Here is a 22,091-nt window from a genome sequence, read left to right as displayed (position 1 = left end):
CCAAAGAGAAAAGGGGACACCCCTGCCATGGCTCGCCGAAGCGTCCCCTGTGGCTGGAACTCTGAGGAGGTTCCACTCAGGGGTCTGTCACCTGTTGCTGGACCTCCCTGACATAAACACAGCCTTAACTATGGCTTGTTACAACATTCTGTAACCCACTAGCCCTCTTTTGGCCTTGGACTACAGAGGCGTTAACTGCCCACTTCAGCATGAAGGATGTTTTGCAACATATGTTAACTCCTTATGCTAAACAATCTGTTCTTGCTGGTATTTAGTTGTGCCACTCTGGTACCTTTCCTAGACCTGAAGAGCTCCGTGGAGCTTGAAATCTTGTGTCTCTCACCACCAGAAGTTGGTTCAATAAAAGATATTGCCTCACCCACCTTGTCTCTCTAATATCCTGGGACCAACATGGCTAGAATAACACTGCAAATGGGCTGCTAGCTATATAGAGAGAGTTCACTTCTCCATTGGAGGCCCAGTTCTCTCTTCCATTCAGCCCTCTGCTTTGGCTAATGAGGTTCCAGAAATCTTGGCTCGTGTCTATATAGCTTACATACTCCCTCTGTGATCTTCAATACCTTACCCGGCTCCATGCTACAGAGAAGCGCTAGTTTTCCCAAGCCAGGTCACCATGGCGTGGTCCCCACGTACCCAGCTGCATGAGCATGTTTCTACCCTTGTGCCATATGGGGGGTGGGAGGGCACCAGTGTGCAAAGGTGGGTGCCTGTGATTGCACAAAGACCCCAAAATCAGGACTGTCCCTATAAAATTGGGACATCTAGTGACCCTAGCTGAGGTCCTTATGGCGGCAGGCAATATTAACTCCTTAACTGCTGTTCTGGCAAGCACCCTAAAAGGTCTGCCAGCTTACACCCATCTCCTGGGGAACAGCCTCTGGGAGCAGCCGCCTGGAGCACAAAGACAGAGTTTCATATTAAAACGTGCATTAATGAATCAGTGCTTGATGTTTTAATCTATCACTGCTGTTTATTACTTCCCCGCCTCTCTCCTGCTTGGGACAGACACACACTGATCTGTTTAGCTCTTCACAGGGGAAAAACAAGATTTTCCCCATCTTCCCCAGTCAACAAAAGATTCCTTGGCTGGTTGCAGCGCATCCCCTGGAGTCAAGAGACAGGAGTGCCCCGTGCTGGTCTTTACCTGGGGGAAAGGGGAGAAAAGCCTTGTTAATAATAGCACTGCTTTACCATGGGATAGATCTCCCCCCGCCTCCCCGGAAGAGCTCAGCCTGGGTAAATATTGGAAGCCAGGCCAGGAAATGACCAGGCGGTGGCTCAGGGCCTACAGCTCGAGACCCCTACTGCACAGCCCTGTGTGCTAATCATTAGGCCACCCTACCTTCAGTTAAAGGGCCAGCTCTCAAATAGCCTTCACAGCCACACTTTTCATCCAGTGTTTTAGTCCAAAGGAAGCAGGAGACCTGACTACAGCAGCTTCCCACCCCCTTGCTGGCTGCCCCAGCAGAGAGGCCAAGGTCTCTATGGACCCCAGAGGCTGAACTGCTGTCCTGGCCCTAGAAGGGGTCGGTCCCTATGTCCTATCGACCCCACATGTGCTGAGAAGGTAGCGTAGCTACAGCCCCAGGGCCCATCAGTCAGTAGGGCCACCCATGGGGCCTAATACACCCCTATTTCGAAAGGCAAGGCCTGTGCTGTGGGGTGTTCCCCACGCAGCCCTTCCACCTGCCCTGCAGCCTCGTTGCTGGGGGGGAAGAGGCCACAGAGCAATGACAGACCAAGCCCGGGAGGCCTGATTCTCCCCTGGTTCCCCCTATTTTCAGCCCACTGACTGCTCAGGGGGAGCAATTTAACCCTTAAAGAGGAGGAGCCCCCTGCCTCAGGCCACAGCTTTGCCCCCAACCCAACCAATCATCAAACCCACTCAGTGGGCCCTGACCCAGGCAGGCGGGGAACACTCACTGCTGGGCCAGGATGAGCGGGACGTGGGCTCTGTCCTGACGGCCCTGCAGTGGGGAGATCCTCTCGCCCGTGCGCACGTTGAACATGGGCAGGGTGGAGAGAGGGCGGGGCACGTCCCGGCTGCTGGCCATGTGCCTCAGCTCCTCCGTGTTGCTGTGGATTGTGTTGTGATGCACCATCTGGACACTGACAACCAAGAGACGGGGGAGAGCAGAGAGGACCCAATTACTCAGGCGACAGGGGATGTCAGTGGTGGGAGGGGAGGGGGAATAATAATTGCTTTTGTATTTTGGTAGCAGTTTGGAACTCTAGTCCTGGGCCCCGTGCGTAGGGCGCTGTACGTTATGTATTAGGTGTATTATGGTAGCCCCTAGGAACCCATCATGGGCCCAGACCCCAGCGTGCAGGGTGCTGTACAAATCCAGGACAAAGATATGGCCCTCGTCCCAAAAAGCTTCTCTCTCTCTCTCACACACACACACACACACACACACACACACACACACACACGCTTGTGAGCTGAGCTCTGCAGGAATAGCACAGATGGGATTTGAACTCCGATTTGCTTTGCTGCTTTAAAATCTCTGACTATTCCTTAGCTGCATGGACAGACCATCGGAGAAACCAGTCACGTTGGGCCACACTCACACATCACAGGCCCCCTCTGACCTCACAATGCACCAGGCTGCTCTACCACGGTTACCAGTTGGGGCCAGGGATGGGCTCTGCCTTGGAGCTCACCACTGCCTGGCCAGCCTCCTTTGTGCAAGGAACCAGAGGGCCTGATTTCGGGGAGCAGAGGAACAAGGCAAGGGTACCTCCAGCATTAAAGAGAGGCAATCGAATACTGGCCCTGCTGAGCCAAGCCGTGAGGAGCTAAAGCCCTCGCGTGTGACGGGCATCACCCAGCGCTTCCATAAAGGGGTTGTTAACAGACTCTTTCTCTGGGTCCTCTGCATCTTTCGAGCTGCGGGTCCCCGGGAAGCAGGACTCCGCGTGAACGTTCAGAGCCTGATCAGAGGAGGAGAACCCGGAGAGCTACGCCAGGGCCAGCCGCCTCATATTGCCTCGTTCCAGCGTTTGGGGCTGCACCTCCAGTGGGAAACAGGACAGGGCAGCCGGGAGGTGGCTCCAATCTGAAGGCAAGTCAAGGAGCAGCGTCTCCTATCGGCCGGCAAAATGACTGATTTGTGTGAACCTTGCGAGGGGTCCTCGTTGGGCTCAGAGTCCCAAGAGTCAACCACAAGCCCAGGAGCCCCCGCGACCTCAAAGCAAGCCAGCCCCAGTGTCTCGGAGCTCATCCTTTGGGCCGTGGCCACCTCCCCAAAATGCCAAGGCCTTTCCCTGGAGGCCCTGAAGAAGATAATCACCAAGGCCGGCTACGACGTGGTGAGAAACAAAACCCATTTCCTGCGGGTGCTCAAGGGGCTGGTCTCCAAAGGGCTGCTGAAGCAGATGACTGGGATGGGTGCCACAGGCTCCTTTCACGCCGGCAAGAAGAAGAAAGTCATGAAGAAGGATCAAAGAGCTGGCAAAAAAAAGAAGACCTCCAGGAGGAGGAAGGCACCCAAACACATGTCCTCCAAAGCCAGCCGGCCAGCCCACCGGGGCAGGAAACGGCAAGCCGCCGAGTGAGGGACTGCATCCCCCGCCGGGGCTCCGCTGTGAAACGAGGCTTAATAAAGGGATCTGGGTATTTAAAAGCTCTCCTGTGTCTGGGCGAATCCTTTCAAAGTGAGATGAGAAGAGGAAAGTCAGGAGGGGAGGAGGCTGGGGGTTGAATGCCTTCCCAGCCCTCTGCAGCAGTCTGGGCCCTTGTGTGGGTGGGGAGAACTCTGTGGGATTACAGAATTGGTGCTTGGGAACTTGGCTGATCCTCCCCCGCTTCATCTTGAACTGGAGTCCCTCCCTGTGCTTTGAGGGCAGCCTGCTCCTCTTTCAGAGAAGAAGGGAAATCCGGCTTCAGGCCACTCAAGGTCTCGTAGCATAATTTGCACAAGTCAAGCTGGCTGTGCTCTCCTGAGCCCAAATTAGGGAGGCGGAATGAATTTATAAGTTCCTCTTGTACGTTCAGTGGGTACAGTGTTTTCCTCCCCTGCCATTACTATCATGTAGCTTTGCTGAGTGCTGTTAAACAGCCATCATGTGCCACCCTAGAGGTGGCAGCTAGGTGGAATGATCTGTCAGGGCTCAAGAGGTGCCTGGGACAGGGGGATGTTTTCTGTTAATGGGTTAATAGGCCTCAGTCCAATATGGGGAAATCTGACCTAAGGCTACACACACACACACACACACACACACACGGTTCTTATGACATCACAATGCACCAACCACAATGCACCAACCACAGCGCCGATGGTTACCAGCCACATCTGGCCTTCAAGAGTGCCCTCAATGAGCAAAATGACAGATACAAGTGAGTCTTCCTGGGTTCCCTCCTCTGATTCAGTCACCCTGGAGCCTTGGTTAATCCAGGTTCAGAGATACCTGAGAACGCTGGTACTTCCAATCCCCCATCATTTTCCAGCTTCTCCAATCCGCACAGGCATCAGGTTCTAGTCTCCACAACCAGCCCAGGCTATCAGGTTCTAGGCTGTCCAGCCAGCCAGCTGCTGCCAACCTTTCCAAGCTACCAAGTCAAGGTGTCTCCAAGCTCATTCTGGAGGCTATGGCCACCCCCCAGGAAGCACTCTGACCTTTCTCTGCAGGCTTATCGTAGCCACTGGCTACCACAGGGGGAGGAACAAGCACCATTTCCAGAGGATGCTTGAGAACCTGGTCTCCAAAGCACTCCTGCGACAGCTGAAAGGCACTGGAGCTTTGGATTCCTTCACAATCAGCAAGGGGGTGGGAAAGAAGAAAGAGAAGGCAGCACCTAAGAAAAGAGGAAGACCCCCCTAAGGCTCGGAGCAGAGCAGTAGCCAGAAGCTTGGCAGAAAGAGGAAGGCTAGTGCTGAGGGATCTTCCCAGGGAGCCAGGACGCTAGCCAGCCAGGCTGAGCAGCAGCCAGTCAAAGTGGGAGGGAAAACCTCCAAAGCCAGGGGTGTAGCACTGCCATGAATATAAGATTGCATGTCAACTATCACTCGGCCTCTGGCACCAAGAAGGGATGAAGGGTGGGAAAGCATCTGAAACCCAAGAAAGGAAGGTGGGGGTGGAATGGAACCTGTGTTCCTGGGACTGGGGCCTTTGTAAGGCTCTGAACTAAGTAGCATCTAGTCACACCTACGAGGGGATGGGAGACCAACCTGGGGTACATGATGCTGAAAACTTAGGCCAAAGAGCTGATCGCAGAAACCAGGTGGAGTGGAGTCCCTAGATGTGCTCGGGCACCTCTCTTTTATGAACACCCAGGGGAGGAGGGGGTCAGATCAACCCAGAGGGGCAGATGGAATTTGACAGGGCCTGGTCCCAGTCTGTGGAGCGAACTCCCCCAGGAGGTAAGGCCCATCCCAAGCGACCTGGCATTTGGAGTGGAAGGTGCGGAGCACTGCTCCCATCTGCCTTCCCACGCATTTCAAAGACCCAACCCTACAAAAACAGAACCCTCCACTGCCCACACTCTCCTTCCCCAGGGGAGAGGACATGATCCGCACGTAACAGATGCTGGCTACGTTGCTGAATGCCTGACCAGAAGGTGTTCATATACTGCAGGGATGAGGGCAGCATGGGAACCTTTAGAGACCGGAATAGCTCCAACTCCTTGGATGGGGCTGAAGGGAAAGATCCGATTTCTCATCCCTCTGAGTACAGCTGCTGGGGGATGCTTGGAGCAATTGTGTCCCAAGGTAGAGACCCTGCCCTGAGACCAGGTCACTTTGGGAAAGCGAGTGGAACTGAGGTAGGGGATGAGTCCTCAGGTCTCCAAGGGATCCACCTCCCACCCCCCCAAGGGCAGAGAGAACCCCCCCAGCACAGAGCTGAACATGGACGGACGTTCCTGTGCTCAGGCATGCTGAGGAGGATCAGGGCGGAGGTGACTGAAATCAACACGTGGGTGGGTGAAATCAACACGTCCCTCCCTAAAGCACCCCATGGGGAACCCGTCCAGTGGGGCCGGGCTATCAGGGTACTTAGTCTGACATCACCAGCTGGGCTGCCGTGGTTACCGGGGTTCATAGGCTGGGGTGGCAACGGCTGTGCAGCTCCCTGCTAGCCACACCTGCCCATCGCCTGCCTCCTTAGAGCAGCCCGGACCGAGGGCTCCCCGGGGGAACCAGGCCCAGAGAGACGGCAGCAGCCGAACTGGGGGCCAGACCCAGCCAGGAGGCACAGGACCAAATGGTGAGAACGAGAAACCAACCAGCAAAGTCAACAAGCTGCAGTGATCGCGAACAGGGCCAACACCCAGAACAATATTTCAGGGCTAGTGATTGTCCCTCAAGCCCAGACTGACCCTGAGAACGGGCAGCTCTGCCCGTGAGGGGCAAAGGACACTCGGTCAAGGAGCAAAATGACCAGCCACAGTGCCTCTGGCAAGGAGCCTTGCTCCGTTTCTTCTGCTGGAGCTGGGGCTTGCAGGCCAAAGCTCCCCAGGCAGCACAAACCAAGGTGTCCCAGCCTCTCCCAGGCCATCCTGACGGCCATGGCGAACTCCAAGCCGCCCGTTCCACTGGCTACCATCCAGGAGGCCCTTGAGGCTGGAGGCTACGCCATGGCAACGGGCAGAAACAAGCACCGCTTCAAGAAAGTGCTGGCGAGGCTGGTGGCCAGGCAGCTCCTGAGGAAGGTGACGGGCACTCAGGCCTCGGGTGCTGCCAAAGCCACCAAGGGGAAGGGCAAAGGCCACCAAGAAGACAAGTGGGCATCCAGAAAAGGGGAGAAGACCATCGAGGAGACGCTTTCCATGGTCTGCTTTGGGAAGAGGAAGAAGGTGGCCAAGATCTGGTCATCTCCAGTATGTGGCCATGGGAAGGGTGAAGCCCCCTCAAGCCTAGCTGAAAGCAGAGTTCAGTAAAGTGGCTGTTTGTATTTCACCTCTTCTGGGTGCAGAATGGTCTGGCTGACTCGGAGGGGGCCAGCTGAGTTCCCCAAGGCAGCCCTGGGTCAAGCCAATTCCCTGGTGGAGTTGCACAGCAGGGATGGCTCTGGCCTGTGAGGGGTCTGCCAGGAAATCCCAGGGCTGCTGTGGCTAGGGGCAGTGGATCTGTGGGGTGTAAGCCAGGCTCACTCAGGACATGCTCTGGCTAACATTGCTGTTGAGCAGTGCCAGAGGTTGCTTCCTTCCCTGAGCACTGACCCTGCTGCATTCAGCACCCTGGCACCCAACTGCTGGTAGCTCAAGCTGAGAGAAGTCCCAGGTTCGATCCCTGCTACCGATGACTTGCCCAAGTGCGTGGCCCTTTAGTCTGAGAGTTATGGCCGAACACAGGCCCATGCCTACAAGCCCAGGATGCTGGGATTGAAGGGTTGGGGTCTTGCGAGGATCTTTCACATCCATTGCTGGAATCTTCCTTTCCAAGTTCTCCTGGGTGCTGGTGCATTCCCCTGACCCCACCCCACCCCCAGCCCAGGTGCTGCTGCAGGGGGAAGAGAGCTGAGAATCGAGATCCTGCACCCCCAGTCGGAGCCCTCAACCCCTGCCTGCACTCCAGCCCTGAGCCCTCTATCCCTGGCCTCACCCCCCCAACCCTGCACTCCAGCCCTGAGCCCTTCATCCCTGGCCCCACCCCGGAGCCCTCACACACACACACACACACACACACACACACACACACCCCTGCACCCCAACCCTGAGTCCCCACACTCTGAACCCCTGGGCCCCACCCTCACAATGTGAATGTTATGTGCACCAATATGGAGGTGATGTGCCACACTATATTGGTGCACATAACAAAATTCATTCCGCCCACGTGTGGGGAAAAATTAGAGGAAACACTGCGACAGACCCCACGGATGGCAGGCTGGCTTGGGCAGGGCCAATCGTTCTGCAGTGTTCTACCTGGCTGCTTCTAACAACCAGAACACAAGTATCAGAGGAGTAGCCATGTTAGTCTGGATCTATAAAAGCAGCAAAGAGTCCTGTGGCACCTTATAGACTAACAGACGTATTGGAGCATGAGCTTTCGTGGGTGAATACCCACTTCGTCAGATGCATGTAGTGGAAATTTCCAGGGGCAGGTATATATATGCTAGCAAGCAAGCTAGAGATAACAAGGTTAGTTCAATCAGGGAGGATGAGGCCCTGTTCTAGCAGTTGAGGTGTGAAAACCAAGGGAGGAGAAACTGGTTCTGTAGTTGGCAAGTCATTCACAGTCTTTGTTTAATCCTGAGCTGATGGTGTCAAACTGAAGCTCAGCAGTTTCTCTCTGGAGTCTGGTCCTGTTTTTTTGCTGCAGGATGGCTACCTTTAAATCTGCTATAGTGTGGCCAGGGAGGTTGAAGTGCTCTCCTACAGGTTTGTGTATATTGCCATTCCTAATATCTGATTTGTGTCCATTTATCCTTGTACGTAACCAGAACACAGTGCGCACCGCTAGCGGGCTTGCAAACTATTTAAAGGGATACTACCCTGCTCTTATACAAGGGTGCCCATGCACAGACACACTCATATGCAGACATCACAGGGTGCACCTGATGTCACAATATACCAAGCTCCGTTCTCATGGCAACCACTATGTTCTAGCTGCCCAAGAGGTGTGGCCAAGTGGGCTGCGCCTTATAGCTCATTGCTTGCTTGCCCTGTACCTTCGCCTCCAGCCTCACAGCTGACCACGCCCCAGAATCCAGCACGGTGCGTCAGACAAGGTGGGTACCTGGTGGGAAAAGGTGCGAGGCAGCCAGGACGAGACAGGTGAAGGCTGCAAGGCCAGAGCTAAGAATCAGTGCATCCCCAAACACAACCATTGGGTGCAGCTTTTCCTGGGTCCTCTCTAGAAGCCAATCCTTTTGTACTAAGCGCTGTCAAAAGCTGGACACGCAACTCCAGCCAGAGGCTGGGCTGGGTGAGCAGGGCCAACGCACGGCGAGCCGGTCCTGGGACAGCAGGACTACAGGGTTTTAGCCACCTGGTGAGTCCCACATCTCAACCCGGAACACACAGACAATACAGACATTTAGTTGGTCTGAAGGGGCAGACCATAGACTTGGACAAGAGAGGGGTACAGGATACCAAGCAAAATGGATGATGCAAAAAACCCTTCTGAGGTTCTTCCCCTGGATTCAGCCACTCCAGCTTCAGGGAATCCTGATCCAGAAGCCTCAGGTTCTGCTGACATAGGCTCAGCTAACCCAACGGCAGAGACCCATGAGAACCCCCAACAGCCTGAGGCATCTGGTTCCAGTCTCCCCAAAAAGACCAAGCCATCGGGCAGCCTGATCTCCAAACCATCCAGCTTGCCTGGCCCCAGCCTCGCCAAGCTGTCCAAACCACCGAGTCAAGGACTCTCCAAGCTCATCCTGGAGGCTGTGGCCACCTCCAAGAAGCGCACCGGCCTTTCCCTGCAGGCTCTCAAGACGATCATCGTGGCCACGGGCTACGACATGGCCAAGAAGAAGACCCACTTCAAGAGGGTGCTGTTGAGCCTAGTGACCAAAGGGCTCCTGCAGAAGCTGAAAGGCACCGGGGCTTCAGGCTCCTTTGGGATCAGCAAGGAGATGGCCAAGAAGATGAGCACGGGGCACAAGAAGAAAAAGGCACCCAAGAAAAGACAGAGGCCCCTCAAGGTTGGCATAGCAGCAACAAGCCTGGCTGAAAGAGGGCAGCTGCTGACGATGGATCTTCTAAGGAAGCCAAGCGGTCAGCCAGCCACGTGGGGCAGCAGCCAGCCAATGCCTGAGGGATAGACCCTCCCCTACCACAGGTTGACTCCTGTGAGAAATAAAATGATGGTTGTATTTAAACACTCCCCATGTCCAGGGTCATCCTTGGGAACCTGCCACCAGGAGAAGAGAGGGGGAGGGGTTGAAGGAATGGTGATGTATTTACACCACGTGGGGCTCTGATCCCTTTACATCTCCCAAGCTATGGGGGCGGGGGGCAAGTTGCACCCCTTTGCTGCTGGTTGAGCTGCTGCATTGATCATGGGGCAAGGGACCCTCGGCTCTGCAAGGCTCTGTCACTCCAATAAGCCAGAGGACCAAGGCCCAAACGACATGCGGTGATCAAAAAGGGCGTGCTGGGTTATTGCAAAAGTAGGGATTGATAGTCCCCAAGGGAAGAGGTGCCCTTTATGGAAGGACCTGAAGGCGAGAGAGCCTGGACTGGGGAGGGCTTCCATGCATAGGAGCCAGTATGGAGGAAGGCAAACAGATGTCTGGTCAGATTGCAGGCTAAAGTGGGAGGAGAAACGGGGGAAGTGATTCACCAAAGGTCATGCAATGAGTCACTGGCAGAGCCAGGGTTAGCACCCAGGCCCACCGAGTCCCAAGCTAGTGTTCTTGCTGCTCGCCCACACTGCATCCTAGGAGAGCTTTCCCTAACCATCTCTGTGCCTACCTCCCCCTCAGTGTGTCAGTGGTATTTAGAGACTGCCCATCCCTCTGGTTTCAAGGCTCCGGTAAACTATATTACCTCATGGGCACATTAATGAGAACCAGCTGTAACTTGATTCACCTGCTGTGGCACAAAATGCCTGGTGAGTTTCACTTGGCCCTGGTTAGCCAGGGATTTGGCTTCCCCGCCTGTTTCAGTGAGCTGGGTGCAGTGCCCTCTGGGAGGCAGAGACCGGGATGCTGACATACCCGCTGGCCTTTATCCCTGGATTCTGATCACATGAGCACTGGGGCTGGCTCCTGCTGCCAGCTGGCTTGAGGACCAGGCTGGCATGTCAGGGATTGGGTCCCTTTCTCTGACAGAGGCGCAGTAGCTTCCTGCTCTGGAGACTCTCGCTCCATCGCAGACACACTTAGACCCGCTCCAGCCCATGTCCACAGACACGCACTCAGGACAGAGCCTGTCAGCTGCCTTCTGCCACCCCTGGATAAGAAGAACTTCCACAGCAAGCAGCAGGAAAGCATCGAACCCCGCGCCCATGGGCCTGCTGGGCAGCCTTTCAATCAAATCAAGGGCCTTTGGACAAATTACATCTTGGCAGATCCTTCAAATCTCTAAATCACAGTCTGGGAAAACTGCGATATGGGGTGACACATACACACACGGGCATCACAGGGTCCTTCTGACATCACAACTGGCCCACCTTTGCTGTCATGGTTACCGCCACGTTGTCCTGGAGCCCAGGGATATCTGTGATAGGCCAGCAACCTTGCATGGAACTAGCTGACTTGATCAGTGGGAGCCAACTTTTTGGAATCTAGCAGGAGGGATCGAGCTGAGTCCATTTCCCCAGGATCCTAGAGGGAAAAAGTCCTCAAAGAAAACAGCAGCCAAGCCAGGATCCTGGATCTCTAAGTCAGCCTGTGAGGAACCAAAATTGAAAAGTAGCTGCAAAAATTCAGCACTTTCACTCAGGAAACAGTGAATCAGCCACTTTCCAGGGTCCTCTCCTAACCCAGATTCCTGGAAATTAAACCCAAGGAGCTGTGGAAATGGGTCTGAAAGTGGAGCCCACGCCAGGGTCTGGGTTTGCTGAACCGAGGCCGATCTGCACAGCGCTGGAGCTGGAGCAACCAGGCTGCCTACTTCACTCCAGGGTTCGGTGCTGCATCTCAAGCTGGAAAATACACAGTAAACAGGCAGGAAAGACCTCTGGCTGCCAGCCCACCAAGCAAGGAGCAGTGAGCAAAATGACTGATACGAGTGAGTCTTCTCAAGTCCTGTCCTCAGAGTCAGCCAGCCTGGATGCAGCCACTCAGGTTTCAGATAAGCCAGATTCAGAGATAACTGAGAAAACTGATACTTCCCGTCCATAGATTCCGCCTTTTCAAATCAGCCCATGCCATCCGGTTCTAGGCTCCTTAACCAGCCCAAGCCATCACGTTCTAGGCTCTTCAGCCAGCCAGCTAGCTAATACCAACCTTTCCAAGCTACTGAGTCAAAGTGTCTCCAAGCTTATTGTGGAAGCTGTAGCCATGTCTAAGGGGCGCTCAGGCCTCTCCCTGAAGGGTGACAATAACTGCGACCACCAGCTACCACATGAGGAGGAACAAGCACCTATTCTAGAGGGTGCTCAAGAATCTGGTCTCCAAAGGAGTCTTGCAACAGCTAAAAGGCAAAGGAGCTTTGGGCTCCTTTGGAATCGGCAAGAGGGTGAGAAAGAAGAAAGAGAAAGCAGTAAGGGAGGCCCCCCAAAGACTGGGAGAAGGAAGCCTGGCAGAAAGAGGAGGGCTGGTGCTGAGGGATCTTCCCAGGGAGCCAGAGCCATATATTCTAGCACTGCCATGAATACAAGGTGGCATTTCAACTCTCCTACAGCCAGGCTCGGCCTCTGGCACCCAGGAGGGATGAAGGGTGGGAATGAGTCTGAAACCCACCTGATAGCAGCCGGTGAAAGAGGAGGAATGACATAGGTGCCAGATCAGGGTGAGGTCCTGTAGGACCTTCACCTATGTCTACACTGCAGTAAAACAGCCATGGGTGGCCTGCTTCAGCAAACACTTGGGCTATAAAATTGCAGTGGGGGGGGCGAGGGGCTGGGGCTGCAGTTTGGGCTCTGGGACCCTCTTTCCCCCCCCCCCCCTTGTGGAATCCCAGAGCCTGGGCTCCTGCCTAAGCCCAGAAACGTGTTAAAACACAAACAGGCAGAAAACTCACAAGCGTACCCCACACAAGGCAGGCACGCACACACGCACCAATCAGCCACACAAACCTCACCCACACCCATGCAGACACAATGGTGAGCACTGAATCACTTACTCAGAAGTCTTCAGATCCCTTTTGTGCCTACCGGGGGGGAAAGAAAGGTGAAAGGGGTCATGAGACATTGCCAAGAGCTGAGCTTAAAATTGACATCAGCTAAGCCCACTTTGCCGCCAGGCCCCAGCAGAGATAAAGCATAACTTTAAAATAACCCTTGAGCAAGTGTTTATAGACAGCCTGGCTGGCCCCAGCCACGTGAAGCGCAGCAAGAAGTGAAGTGGGTGCGCACCATTGCCCTCCGTTGGAGGGACTCAGAGCTGCTGTGTGTCATAGCCCCAGTACAGCTCACAGCTAGTGGAGATCGTCCTGCGGCACAAGTGGCTGAAGGGGGGCTGTTGCGACAATTGAGCCAAGAAATTTACCTGCAGCATGAGCTCAGCTGTTAGAAGTATGTAAGAGGCCATAAGATGTGACAAAAGATGAGCTGCGGGAGCTGAGCTCTCTCCCCGCCACTGTGACAGATGGGGGCATGATCAGTTTCCCAGAGAGGGGGGAAATTCATCCCAGAGCATAGGGGCCAGCTGAAAATCCAGGCACATCTGCAGCCCTTAGGGTGCTAAGTGCTTTGGCAAGGGTGGATTTCATTCAGCCCCAGGGGGCTCCAGCCATCAGCAAACCAGGAAATCCTGAGCACCCCAATCAGATGGGGGAAGGGGGGATCTCCAGCTGATTGCTTCATCCCTTCCCATTTCCTGGCTCCAGGGGCATCTGCACAACTTACACGCCCTCCCTCCTACAGTACATGATGTAGGCCAGGAGGAGGCAGAGCAGGAGGGCCACCAGCAGAGGTAGCAAGATGGTCAGCAGATAGTCAGACAAGAACGCCTTCTCCGGGGAGTCCGTGGGGGGGTTGTATTCGCTGTCATCTTCCAGCACCCCGTCGCCCCAGACGGGCATCCGCTCCGTGACGCTGAGGCTGGAGAGATCGACCTGAAGGAGAAGAGGAGAAAGAGAAGGAGCCAGAACACCATCAGGATCGATCATGGTCTCTCAGGGGGGTGGGGGGAAGCTGTCTCGGCAGCCGCCCTGGAAGTAGAGTTTATACAGGCCGACGGTAGCGCTCGCTGCCAGCAGAACAATGTGAGGCTTTCTGGGCTTGAGTCACGCCAAGGCCTTGTTGCACAGAGATGAGTTCTAGCCATACGGGATTTCTCTGGTCCAGGATGGAGAGGAGAGCAGGGGCGTGAAACCAGAGAAGCCTCCCCCATGGAGGACTGAATAGAGATGAGACTTCTCGGGATCCCTAGAAGTGACTATGGACTTAGGAAGTAAAGGATGGTGGGCTGAAGTTTAAGGCAGTGAACTGAGACTCTGGAGAACAGGCATGTACCCCGGTGGTGCCGCACACTCCCTGGCCACCCCCATCTTCCTGCATCTTCGTTCCCCGGCTGTAAAACAGGGCTCGGCTCTTCCTTTGCCTGTCAGCCCTTTGCCACTCACGCTGCGGGTCCAGCCCCTGGCCCACCGGGGCCTTCGTCTGAGTTGGGGCCACTAGGTGGCACTGCCCTAATACAGATCCCTAATAATAATGGTTGCCATTTGACTGCGGCAGCGGGAGGAGAGCTTTAGTGAAACATCCTATTAAATCCCATAAAGTGGATCGGGAGCTGAACAGCCAGGGGAACGTTTCCTATCGACTCCTCTGGGATTTGCCCATAAGCATCTGCAGTTATCCCCTGCCAGCCCCCCCACCCCCTGGACTTGATGAGACTGTGCCAGCCCCATGGTTCAGACCCTGCATGAGGGCCTGGCACAGCCCCCCTACAACCCCTCTCCAAAGGAGCCGCCTCCCTCTGCTGGCGGAAAGGAGCAGTGTGGCTGGCTCTATACATTCGGGAGCTGAGTTACTGGGGATTTCCTGGGAACACGACAGTTTGATTTGTTGTTACGCTGCAGAGAGTTCCTCTTTCTCCGTGGCTAGCGTCCCGCTGCGGCGTAAAGCGCCCCTCTGCACAGCATCGCCCTCCCTTTTACTGAGACCTGGCATTTGGCTTCTAGCAGCACCTAGAGACCCCAACTGAGATCACGGCCCTGCTGTGCTAGGGGCTGTACAGGCGCACAAAGGCCAGGCTACACACAGAGGTTGCATCCATTTAAGTAAAGGCACCTATTTAGTTAAACCAGGTGCAGCTTTGTGTGTGGACTAGGCCATTGCGAGAGCCAGCCCCTGCCCAGAGAGCTTATGGCCTAAATAGACAAGGATGGGAGGGGAAGAGACTTGCCTGAGGTCACGGAGCAGGTCAGTAGCAGAGGCAAGAACAGAACCAAGTCTCCTGATTCCCAGCACAATTCCCAATCAACCGTGCGAGGTCCTAAGATTCACCTTTGCTGTTGCACAGAGATATGTAATCGGTGGCATCTCCTAGTGCACTAAGATGGGATGCCAGCTTTGGGGCAGGGGATCTAGGAAACCCAGGTGAAATCTGTGGAAAAACTCCCATAGATTTCGCTGGGCCACGATTCCTCCCCCTCCCCAACCCCGGTAGTAAGGGGTGGATGCGAGACACCCCGACCAATGCAGACATTGTCAAAGCCCCTCACCAAAGTAATGTTGCACCAGTCGACTCTGAATTGAGGGCTAAAGCTGTCGTAGCAGGTAATGACCGGCTGCTGATCCAAGCTGCACCTGAACTGGTTGTCGAAGGACTTGGTCTCCAGCAGGCAGTCAGAGAAAGGCCTGCGGGAGCCCACCTTGATGTAAACCCTGGGGAGAAGATGCACAGAGGGACAAGAATGGTGGGAGGAAGAGGTGTAACAGCTCACGAGAATGTTGATCCTGGCTGCCCCAGCCTACCTCAGCTAGAGAAGCTGTGGGGAGCATCTTGGGAGCCCCCCAGCCATTGGGAATGGTCCAGGAACCCCACAGCTGTGGGGAAAAGTCCGAGAGCCCCTTGGCTGTGGGGAACAGTCTGGGAGCTCTCTGACTGGTAGAACCAGCCTAGGAACCCTTTGGCCCCATGGACCAAGCCCTGGCTCTAAGGAGTGTCCCAGAAGTGTAAGCTGAGGGGCCAGCCTGGGGGCTCCCAGGAGCCCTTGCACTGGGCAACCTCGAGAAGGAACAGAACCATGAAAGCCACTGGGTTGTTAGTAGTCTGTCCCGTCACAGCTGATGTTCTATGGGAAAGGTCCCTCTCCCTACCCCTCCTTCCTGCCCTCGATGGGCAGGGGAACACGGCCTCCCCGGTCCAAGGCCGATGTGATGTTGATGATACTCCAGTCCTTCTGCTCCAGCATGATGTCCAGGGCTTGCTGGAACTGCTTCTGTGCGTCCGTCGGCAGCACTTCCTCCACGTCTCGGTTCTTCACAAAAAACTCCGCCTGGTACGGCATCTGGGTGTCTGCAATGAGGGAGCAGAAAGACCCCGTTGGGAAGACATTGAGGTTGGACCTGCAACAACCTCATAAAGGCCTTGGAGTCTTACAGCCAGGACCTCTGGCATCATGCTTAGGTGCCTAGGGGAAGGGGCACGCTCCAGTGGATGCTGGGAAGGCTGGGCGGTATCACTTTCTTGACATGGCAGATGGGTCCAGCGCTGCACCATCAGGTCAGGGCTGTTGGCTCCTCCTTGCTCTGCCCAGGCGAGGGGATGGTGATGGGCCTGGGATAAGCTGGTTGCAAGGAAAGGGGTATGGGTAGCAATGGTAGGGAAGGTGGAGGCGTTACCTGGGGCGGGGACAATGGTGAAGATGACCCTTTGCCGCACAGTCTCATAGGTGTGTCTATTATACGCTGTCACCTGCCATATGGAGAAGAAGAAATTGTTTCGGATCCTCACATGGAACAAAATGCCCGCCGGCCAGGTCATGTCCCACTTCGGCCATCTCCTGCTGCGGAGGTTGGCTGAAATGGCAGGCACGGGCAGGCGCCAGAGAAATCCAAGCTCCAGGGGGTTTGCCCTGTTGTCCTTGAGTGGGGAGATAGCTCACGAGTGCCAGACAGCATCTCCAGCAGCCTGGTCAATAGGGGGCTGCCCTGGGCATAAAAGGAAGGGAGCCCCCAGGCTGCGGCCTGCTCAGGTCTCCATAGGACTTTGGAGCTGTTTAGCTTTATTGTGTTAGATTTAGTCAAGATTACCAAGCGTTTACTGCCCCCCATGGCTACGCCGACACAGCCAGGCACCGCCCGCCCCCAGCAACATCGGTCTTTACTCCCTCAGACACACACACACACGGCAACCAAGGCCACCAGAACCCCCCTCCAGCCCCATACGCCCACACCACTCCCAACAGCATCCAGTGCCCCAGGGCTCTGCGGGGGTCAGCACCAGCCCCGTACCTCGATGAGCTGCCTGCCGACGTCCTTCATGGTGGGCGACCCGTAGAGATAACCTGTCCGGTACGGCCCGCGTTGGGTGTACCGCAGCCACCTGGGCAGGTCGGGGTATCCCAGCAGCTGGGCATGGAAGGTGATGGGGGTGTCGGACGGGATCTCTGAAAGGGTCCGTTACACATGCACATGGTTTGCCCATCACCACAGTATCTGGGCGCCTTCCATGTAAAATCAGTACCAGTGGACTTCCTGGGGAGAAGGGAGGGGAGCCGAGGAGAGGCAGACAGGGGAGACACCATCCCAGCATCCCAAGTTTCGTACCACCCCAACAGCGATGGGACCTTCCATGGAGCCAGTTCCTACCCCATGGCCTGGCTCGTATATGGAGCCCCGTCCTGCATTGCTGTGTGGACCGCTCCCCCCAGAGCTCCCAGGGGTGACTAGAGAGAAGCTGGAGAGATGCTGGTCCCCTTCCCTATCCTCGGCTTGTCCGCCTGTCCTTCCACGGCGAGCGCCTCCAAGCAGGGACCGGCCCTTACTGAATGGCTGGAAAGGACCTGACCCAGAGTAAGAGCTACTCAGAATGAACAATAATAATGGTAGATTGCAGTATATGAGAGAGAGATACTGCAGCCGGACAGATGTTGGGGTATGTATGGTGACAGAGAGAAGTGTAAGGTGATGATAGGTTAGATCAATATTAGAATATGTAGATAGATGAGTGTATATGGGGATGGTTAGACTGATATCAGGGTGTACGGGGATAAATAGATGGGGGTGTCTGGTGATAGATTAATATTGGGATTGTGGCAAATTGCCGGTACTGATGTGACGAACTGGGACTGTTCTTAATGTTTGCTCTGAATACTGTGTTGGTGCCTCAGTGTCCCCTAGGCAGTTCTTAAGTATCTAGGTGGTGGGATAAGGGTGTGTGATTGCTGCAGAGCAAAGGGCCAGTGCACCTAAATGCCTGGCACTCTGTCTCCTAGCAGCTGATGGCCTGGGCCCCTCCTCTGCAAGGTGCAAACTGAAGTCTAGGTGAGACGAACAGGATCAGGTGACCTCTGGTCACCGGAAAGGAGCCTGAGAGCGAGAAGGGGCTGGAGGGAGGGAGTTAGTCTGCGAGCTTAGCTGAGAGAAGTGCATTGATGGAGTGAAAGGCGGGGACCTGTAGGAGGTCTCGGCTTCATCTGCCTCGGCCACGAATGGACCGGGCTCGGGTGTTGTCTGGTTTCGCTGTAGGGTCTAAAGCTTTCTTGTTAGACCCTGTTACTGTGCATCGAGTTATAAACCTCTGTTTTTGCTGGTGAGAGCTCGATGGTACTGCTGACATCGCAAAAGTAGCGGGTTGCTAGGAACAAGATCCCTGTGGCTCCCCAGGCCCCGCCTGGGCTAGGGCTCCTGCGTTGTGGGAAGCAACGGCAGGGCAGCAGTGGATTGCTGATATGCCTCCAAGGGAGAGCCCACGCGGTGAAGACTGTGTGAGGCTTCTTTCCCTGAAACAAGTTCTGCTTCAAGGGGAGGAGGGCTCCCAAGTCCTGACTGGTTCTGTGGAGCAGTTCCAGAGCATGTTGCCCAGGACTCCGTGACAGGATATCAGGTGTACGGGGATAAATAGATGGGTGCTTCTGGTGATAGATTGAATTGATTGTCAAGTTTATTGCATGAGCAAATTGGCCTAGGACGGTTCTGCTGGCGGTCTCACGCTTCTTTCTCCTGGGGTGTGTCAGGGCTATATGACTCCTGCCTAGGTGAACCAGTTCTTATTCCTTCCACTAGTAGCCCTTGGAAGGCGAGTTGGGAGGACTGCAGAAGGAGGGACCTGAGCCCACCCTCTACCCAGTGTCCCGACCCAGGTGCCGTCTAGGGATTGTGCTGAACCACTTGAACTTCAGGCGGTTCCTTTCCCCTGAGGTTATCCCTCTCTATCCATTCAGCTTGTGAAGGGTTCTTGCCTGCCCTTCTACACAGCCTTGGTGCCCCCATCTACCTAGCTGGTTTCTTCTTTGGATCTCTCACAATCCTACCACAAGCACTCTCCAAACTCTATCTATTTCTTCTCTTATCAAACTCTTTCTTCTGCAACCTGCCATTCTGCTCCATCAAACCTTCGCTCCTTCAAACTCCACACTGTTATGACTGAGCAAGGGGTTTCTATCACATTGACTGAGTCAGGGTGCTCTAATTGGAGTCAGGTGTTCTAGTTAATCTAAAGCAAACCTTCCTCCCTTGGCAGGGAATAAGGCCCCCTGCTAACACTCTCATGCTGCCCTCTGGCCATGCTGTGTCACAGGATATGTATATAGATGAGCATGTATGGGGATGGATAGAGATATTGGGGGCATATGGGGATAGATTAAATATTGGGGGTGTATGGGGATAGATAGATTAGATGTTGGTGGGTGTCTGGTGATAGATTAGATTAATACTGGGATATGTATATAGATAGATGAGTGTGTATGGGGATAGATTAGATATTGGGGGTGTATGGGGATAGATAGATTAGATTAATATTGGGCTATGTCGATAGATTAGATATAGATGGGAAGTGTATGGTGACAGATTAGATTAGATATTGGGGTACATGAAGGGCTGATCTATACATTTGCTGTTAGTCGTACTGCTTGGTCAGTCCATGTTGGGGGTGGACAGAGATGATACCAGCCACCTTTGGACCCAGTTCCCGGTGGAGAGCCCTCCTCGTGGGCCGGTTATGAGGCTGAGCTGACAGGAGGAATGCAGGAAGCCGTTTGCGTGGGGCCAGGGCAGGCATGGGGCTGTGAGACCCTCCCGGCACACTCACTCACCGCTGTAGTTCTTGCGGATGGAGGGAAAGGCCCCCTGGAAATGCTCCCTCTTCAGCTCATGGACGAAGATGGCTCCGGCCACCGGGGAGACGTTCCGATCGGGGAGAGCAGCCAGGATCCCAGCCAGGAACACGGCTGCGGGGAGGGACGGGGTTACAACCGGCGGCCTGGTGGAATGCGAGCATCCTTGTGGCCAGGTGGGCTCCCCCAGGTCCAGCCAGGAGGACACAAGGGGTGCAAGGGGCAACCAGCCAGACGAGGAGCTTGGGGGGACGGTGTGGCAGCGTAGATGTGGCTGGGGCCTGTGAGTCCACAGAGCTTGGGTGATCTTGGGCAAGCTGACCCCTCCTTCTGTGTCAAAGAGGGAGCAGCTCGGCACCTCCCTCTTCCAAGCACTGAGAGACTTGGGGATCAAACACCCAACTCAAGAGCCCAAGGGGAGGGAGCAGCTTGGGGTTGCTAAATTTCTAATCGAACACCCAAGCCCCGCCCTTTCCCTGAGGCCACACCCCCTGCCCCAAGGCCCTGTCCCTCGCTCACTACATTGCCCCTCCCTCCATGGCTCGCTCTCCCCTACCCTCACTCGCTTTCACTAGGCTGGGGCCGGGAGTTGGGGTGTGGAGGGGGTGAGGGCTCTAACTGGGGGTGTGGGCTCTGAGGTGGGGCCAGAAATGAGGGGTTAAGGGTGTGGGAGGGGGCTCCGGGCTGGGGGAGTGAGTGCACCATCTGGGGGTGCAGGCTCTGGGGTGGGGGTGGGGGGTTTGGGGTGCAGGAGAAGGCTCTGGATTGGGGGGGATCAGGGCTGGGCCAGGGTGTTGGGGTGCAGGCTTACTTCCAGTAGCACCCGGTCAGCGGCGCAGTGGGGGCCGGGGGGGGCTAAGGCACACTTCCTGCCTATCCTGACTCTGCGCTGCGCCCTGGAAACAGCCAGCAGGTCTGGCTCCTTGCAGAGGCACAGCAGGCGGCTCTTTGCACTGCTCTTGCCTGCAGGCACCGCCCCCACAGCGGTTCCTGACCAATAGGAGTGCAGAGCCGGTGCTTGGGGTGGGGGCAGCACGCAGTGCCCCGGGGCCCCCCCGCCTAGAAGCCGGACTGGTGGCCGCTTCCGGGGCCCAGTGCGGTGCCAGGACAGGTAGCGACTAGCCTGCCTTAGCTCCACAGCACCGCCAACTGGACTTTTAACGGCCCGGTCGGTAGTGCTGACCGGAGCCACCAGGGTCCCTTTTCAACTGGGTGTACACCTCGTCACCTTATAACAGCCTCCACAGATCAAACTACAGTCCCCCAAATAGGCCCTCCTGAGCCCCCGCGGGGAGCTTGGACCCCAGCCAGAACCCCCCCAAGCTTAGAGTGAGACCCAGCTTCAGGCCACCAGCTGCTTCTGAACTCAATTGGCTCTGCACCACCTTCCCACAGAAACCTCCTGCCTCTCCGCCTTGCGGAGACGGGGGGACTGGGGGATGGATCTGGCCTGTATGGAAGTCAAACCCGTCCCACTCCGCCTGCAGCTTGGGGCACAGGCGCCTCTGGCTATATTTAGCTGGTGCTGCTTGGGCTGGTCCGAGTTTCTGGATTCTCCTTGCTAGTCGCCCGTGGCTCTCCGGGCTGGGGCCAGCAGCAGGGCGGGTGTCTGTCTGTGTACCCCTCGCCCCTAGGGAAGGGCATTGTATTGAGCACCGTGTGTCATGCTAAGAATAGCCTGCCCTACCCCCTTCCTCTCCTTGTTTGGGCCTTTAGGCTGGCTCCTGGGATATCTCCCCCAGCCCCCCAAGCCCCAGGGCTCTGCCACACAGCTACATCCCCCCTCCCCTCGCTGCAGAGAAACCCCAGGGCAGAGAGAAGACGTTACTTGCCCGTAAGGAAAGGAGTCCACAGCAGCCTCCGTCCTGCCATCTTTGCCCCGTTTGCCTGGGAATCCAGCCAAACCCGCGCTCTGATCGACAGGGACAGGCCGTCAGGACAGACAAGGCGAGGAGGGGATGGGGTGGGGAGAGTCTAGACAAGCTGGGACTGAGCTCCAGAGCTGGCTGTCTGGCTAACAGCCCCAGGGGAGCCAGGTGCCGCTGGGTATGTGCCCAGGGGGTGTGTGCCCAGGGGGTTATAACAGGAGAGCTGATTAACCTGACTGCTCAGCGCCTTGTTCTCTAAGAGCTACGAGTCCCAGAGGCTGTACCGCACAGCAGCAATGCCCTGGCACCTCTGAGGGGAGAGCCAGCAGGCGGCAGAGAGGGCGAGCGAGGCCAGTTTAGGGCCTGGAGTGGAGGACCATGCTGCAGCCAGCGGGCACAGGAGGGGCACTGCCCCAACCACCCCC

The 22,091-nt window shown here is 55.8% G+C and overlaps 2 protein-coding genes across 3 annotated transcripts; one reads left to right on the top strand and one right to left on the bottom strand.

Annotated features, from left to right (window-relative positions):
• Window positions 1-1,078: 1,078 nt before the first annotated feature.
• SGCA (sarcoglycan alpha) lies at window positions 1,079-21,699 on the bottom strand. Of its 2 annotated transcripts, XM_032791511.2 has the most exons (10): window positions 21,631-21,699; window positions 19,778-19,912; window positions 16,977-17,131; window positions 16,365-16,437; window positions 15,840-16,038; window positions 15,242-15,404; window positions 13,422-13,630; window positions 12,698-12,724; window positions 1,945-2,130; window positions 1,079-1,165 (listed from the first exon to the last, which is right to left on the bottom strand). In XM_032791511.2, exons 1-10 carry the CDS (start codon window positions 21,668-21,670, stop codon window positions 1,162-1,164), a joined length of 1,191 nt encoding a protein of 396 aa, XP_032647402.1. In that variant the 5' UTR covers window positions 21,671-21,699; the 3' UTR covers window positions 1,079-1,161. The 2 variants fall into 2 exon arrangements, with proteins under 2 accessions (XP_032647402.1, XP_032647403.1); XM_032791512.1 differs by lacking the exon at window positions 1,079-1,165 and having other exon boundaries at window positions 1,941-2,130.
• On the top strand, window positions 9,064-9,729 carry LOC142045796 (uncharacterized). The gene has a single exon (XM_075059563.1). The coding sequence runs from the start codon at window positions 9,064-9,066 to the stop codon at window positions 9,727-9,729; it is 666 nt and encodes a 221-aa protein (XP_074915664.1).
• Window positions 21,700-22,091: the final 392 nt, after the last annotated feature.

This window comes from Chelonoidis abingdonii, chromosome 21 (assembly GCF_003597395.2).
Source record: "Chelonoidis abingdonii isolate Lonesome George chromosome 21, CheloAbing_2.0, whole genome shotgun sequence".
NCBI lineage: Eukaryota > Metazoa > Chordata > Testudines > Testudinidae > Chelonoidis > Chelonoidis abingdonii.
This window is presented reverse-complemented; position numbering and strand designations above follow the sequence as displayed.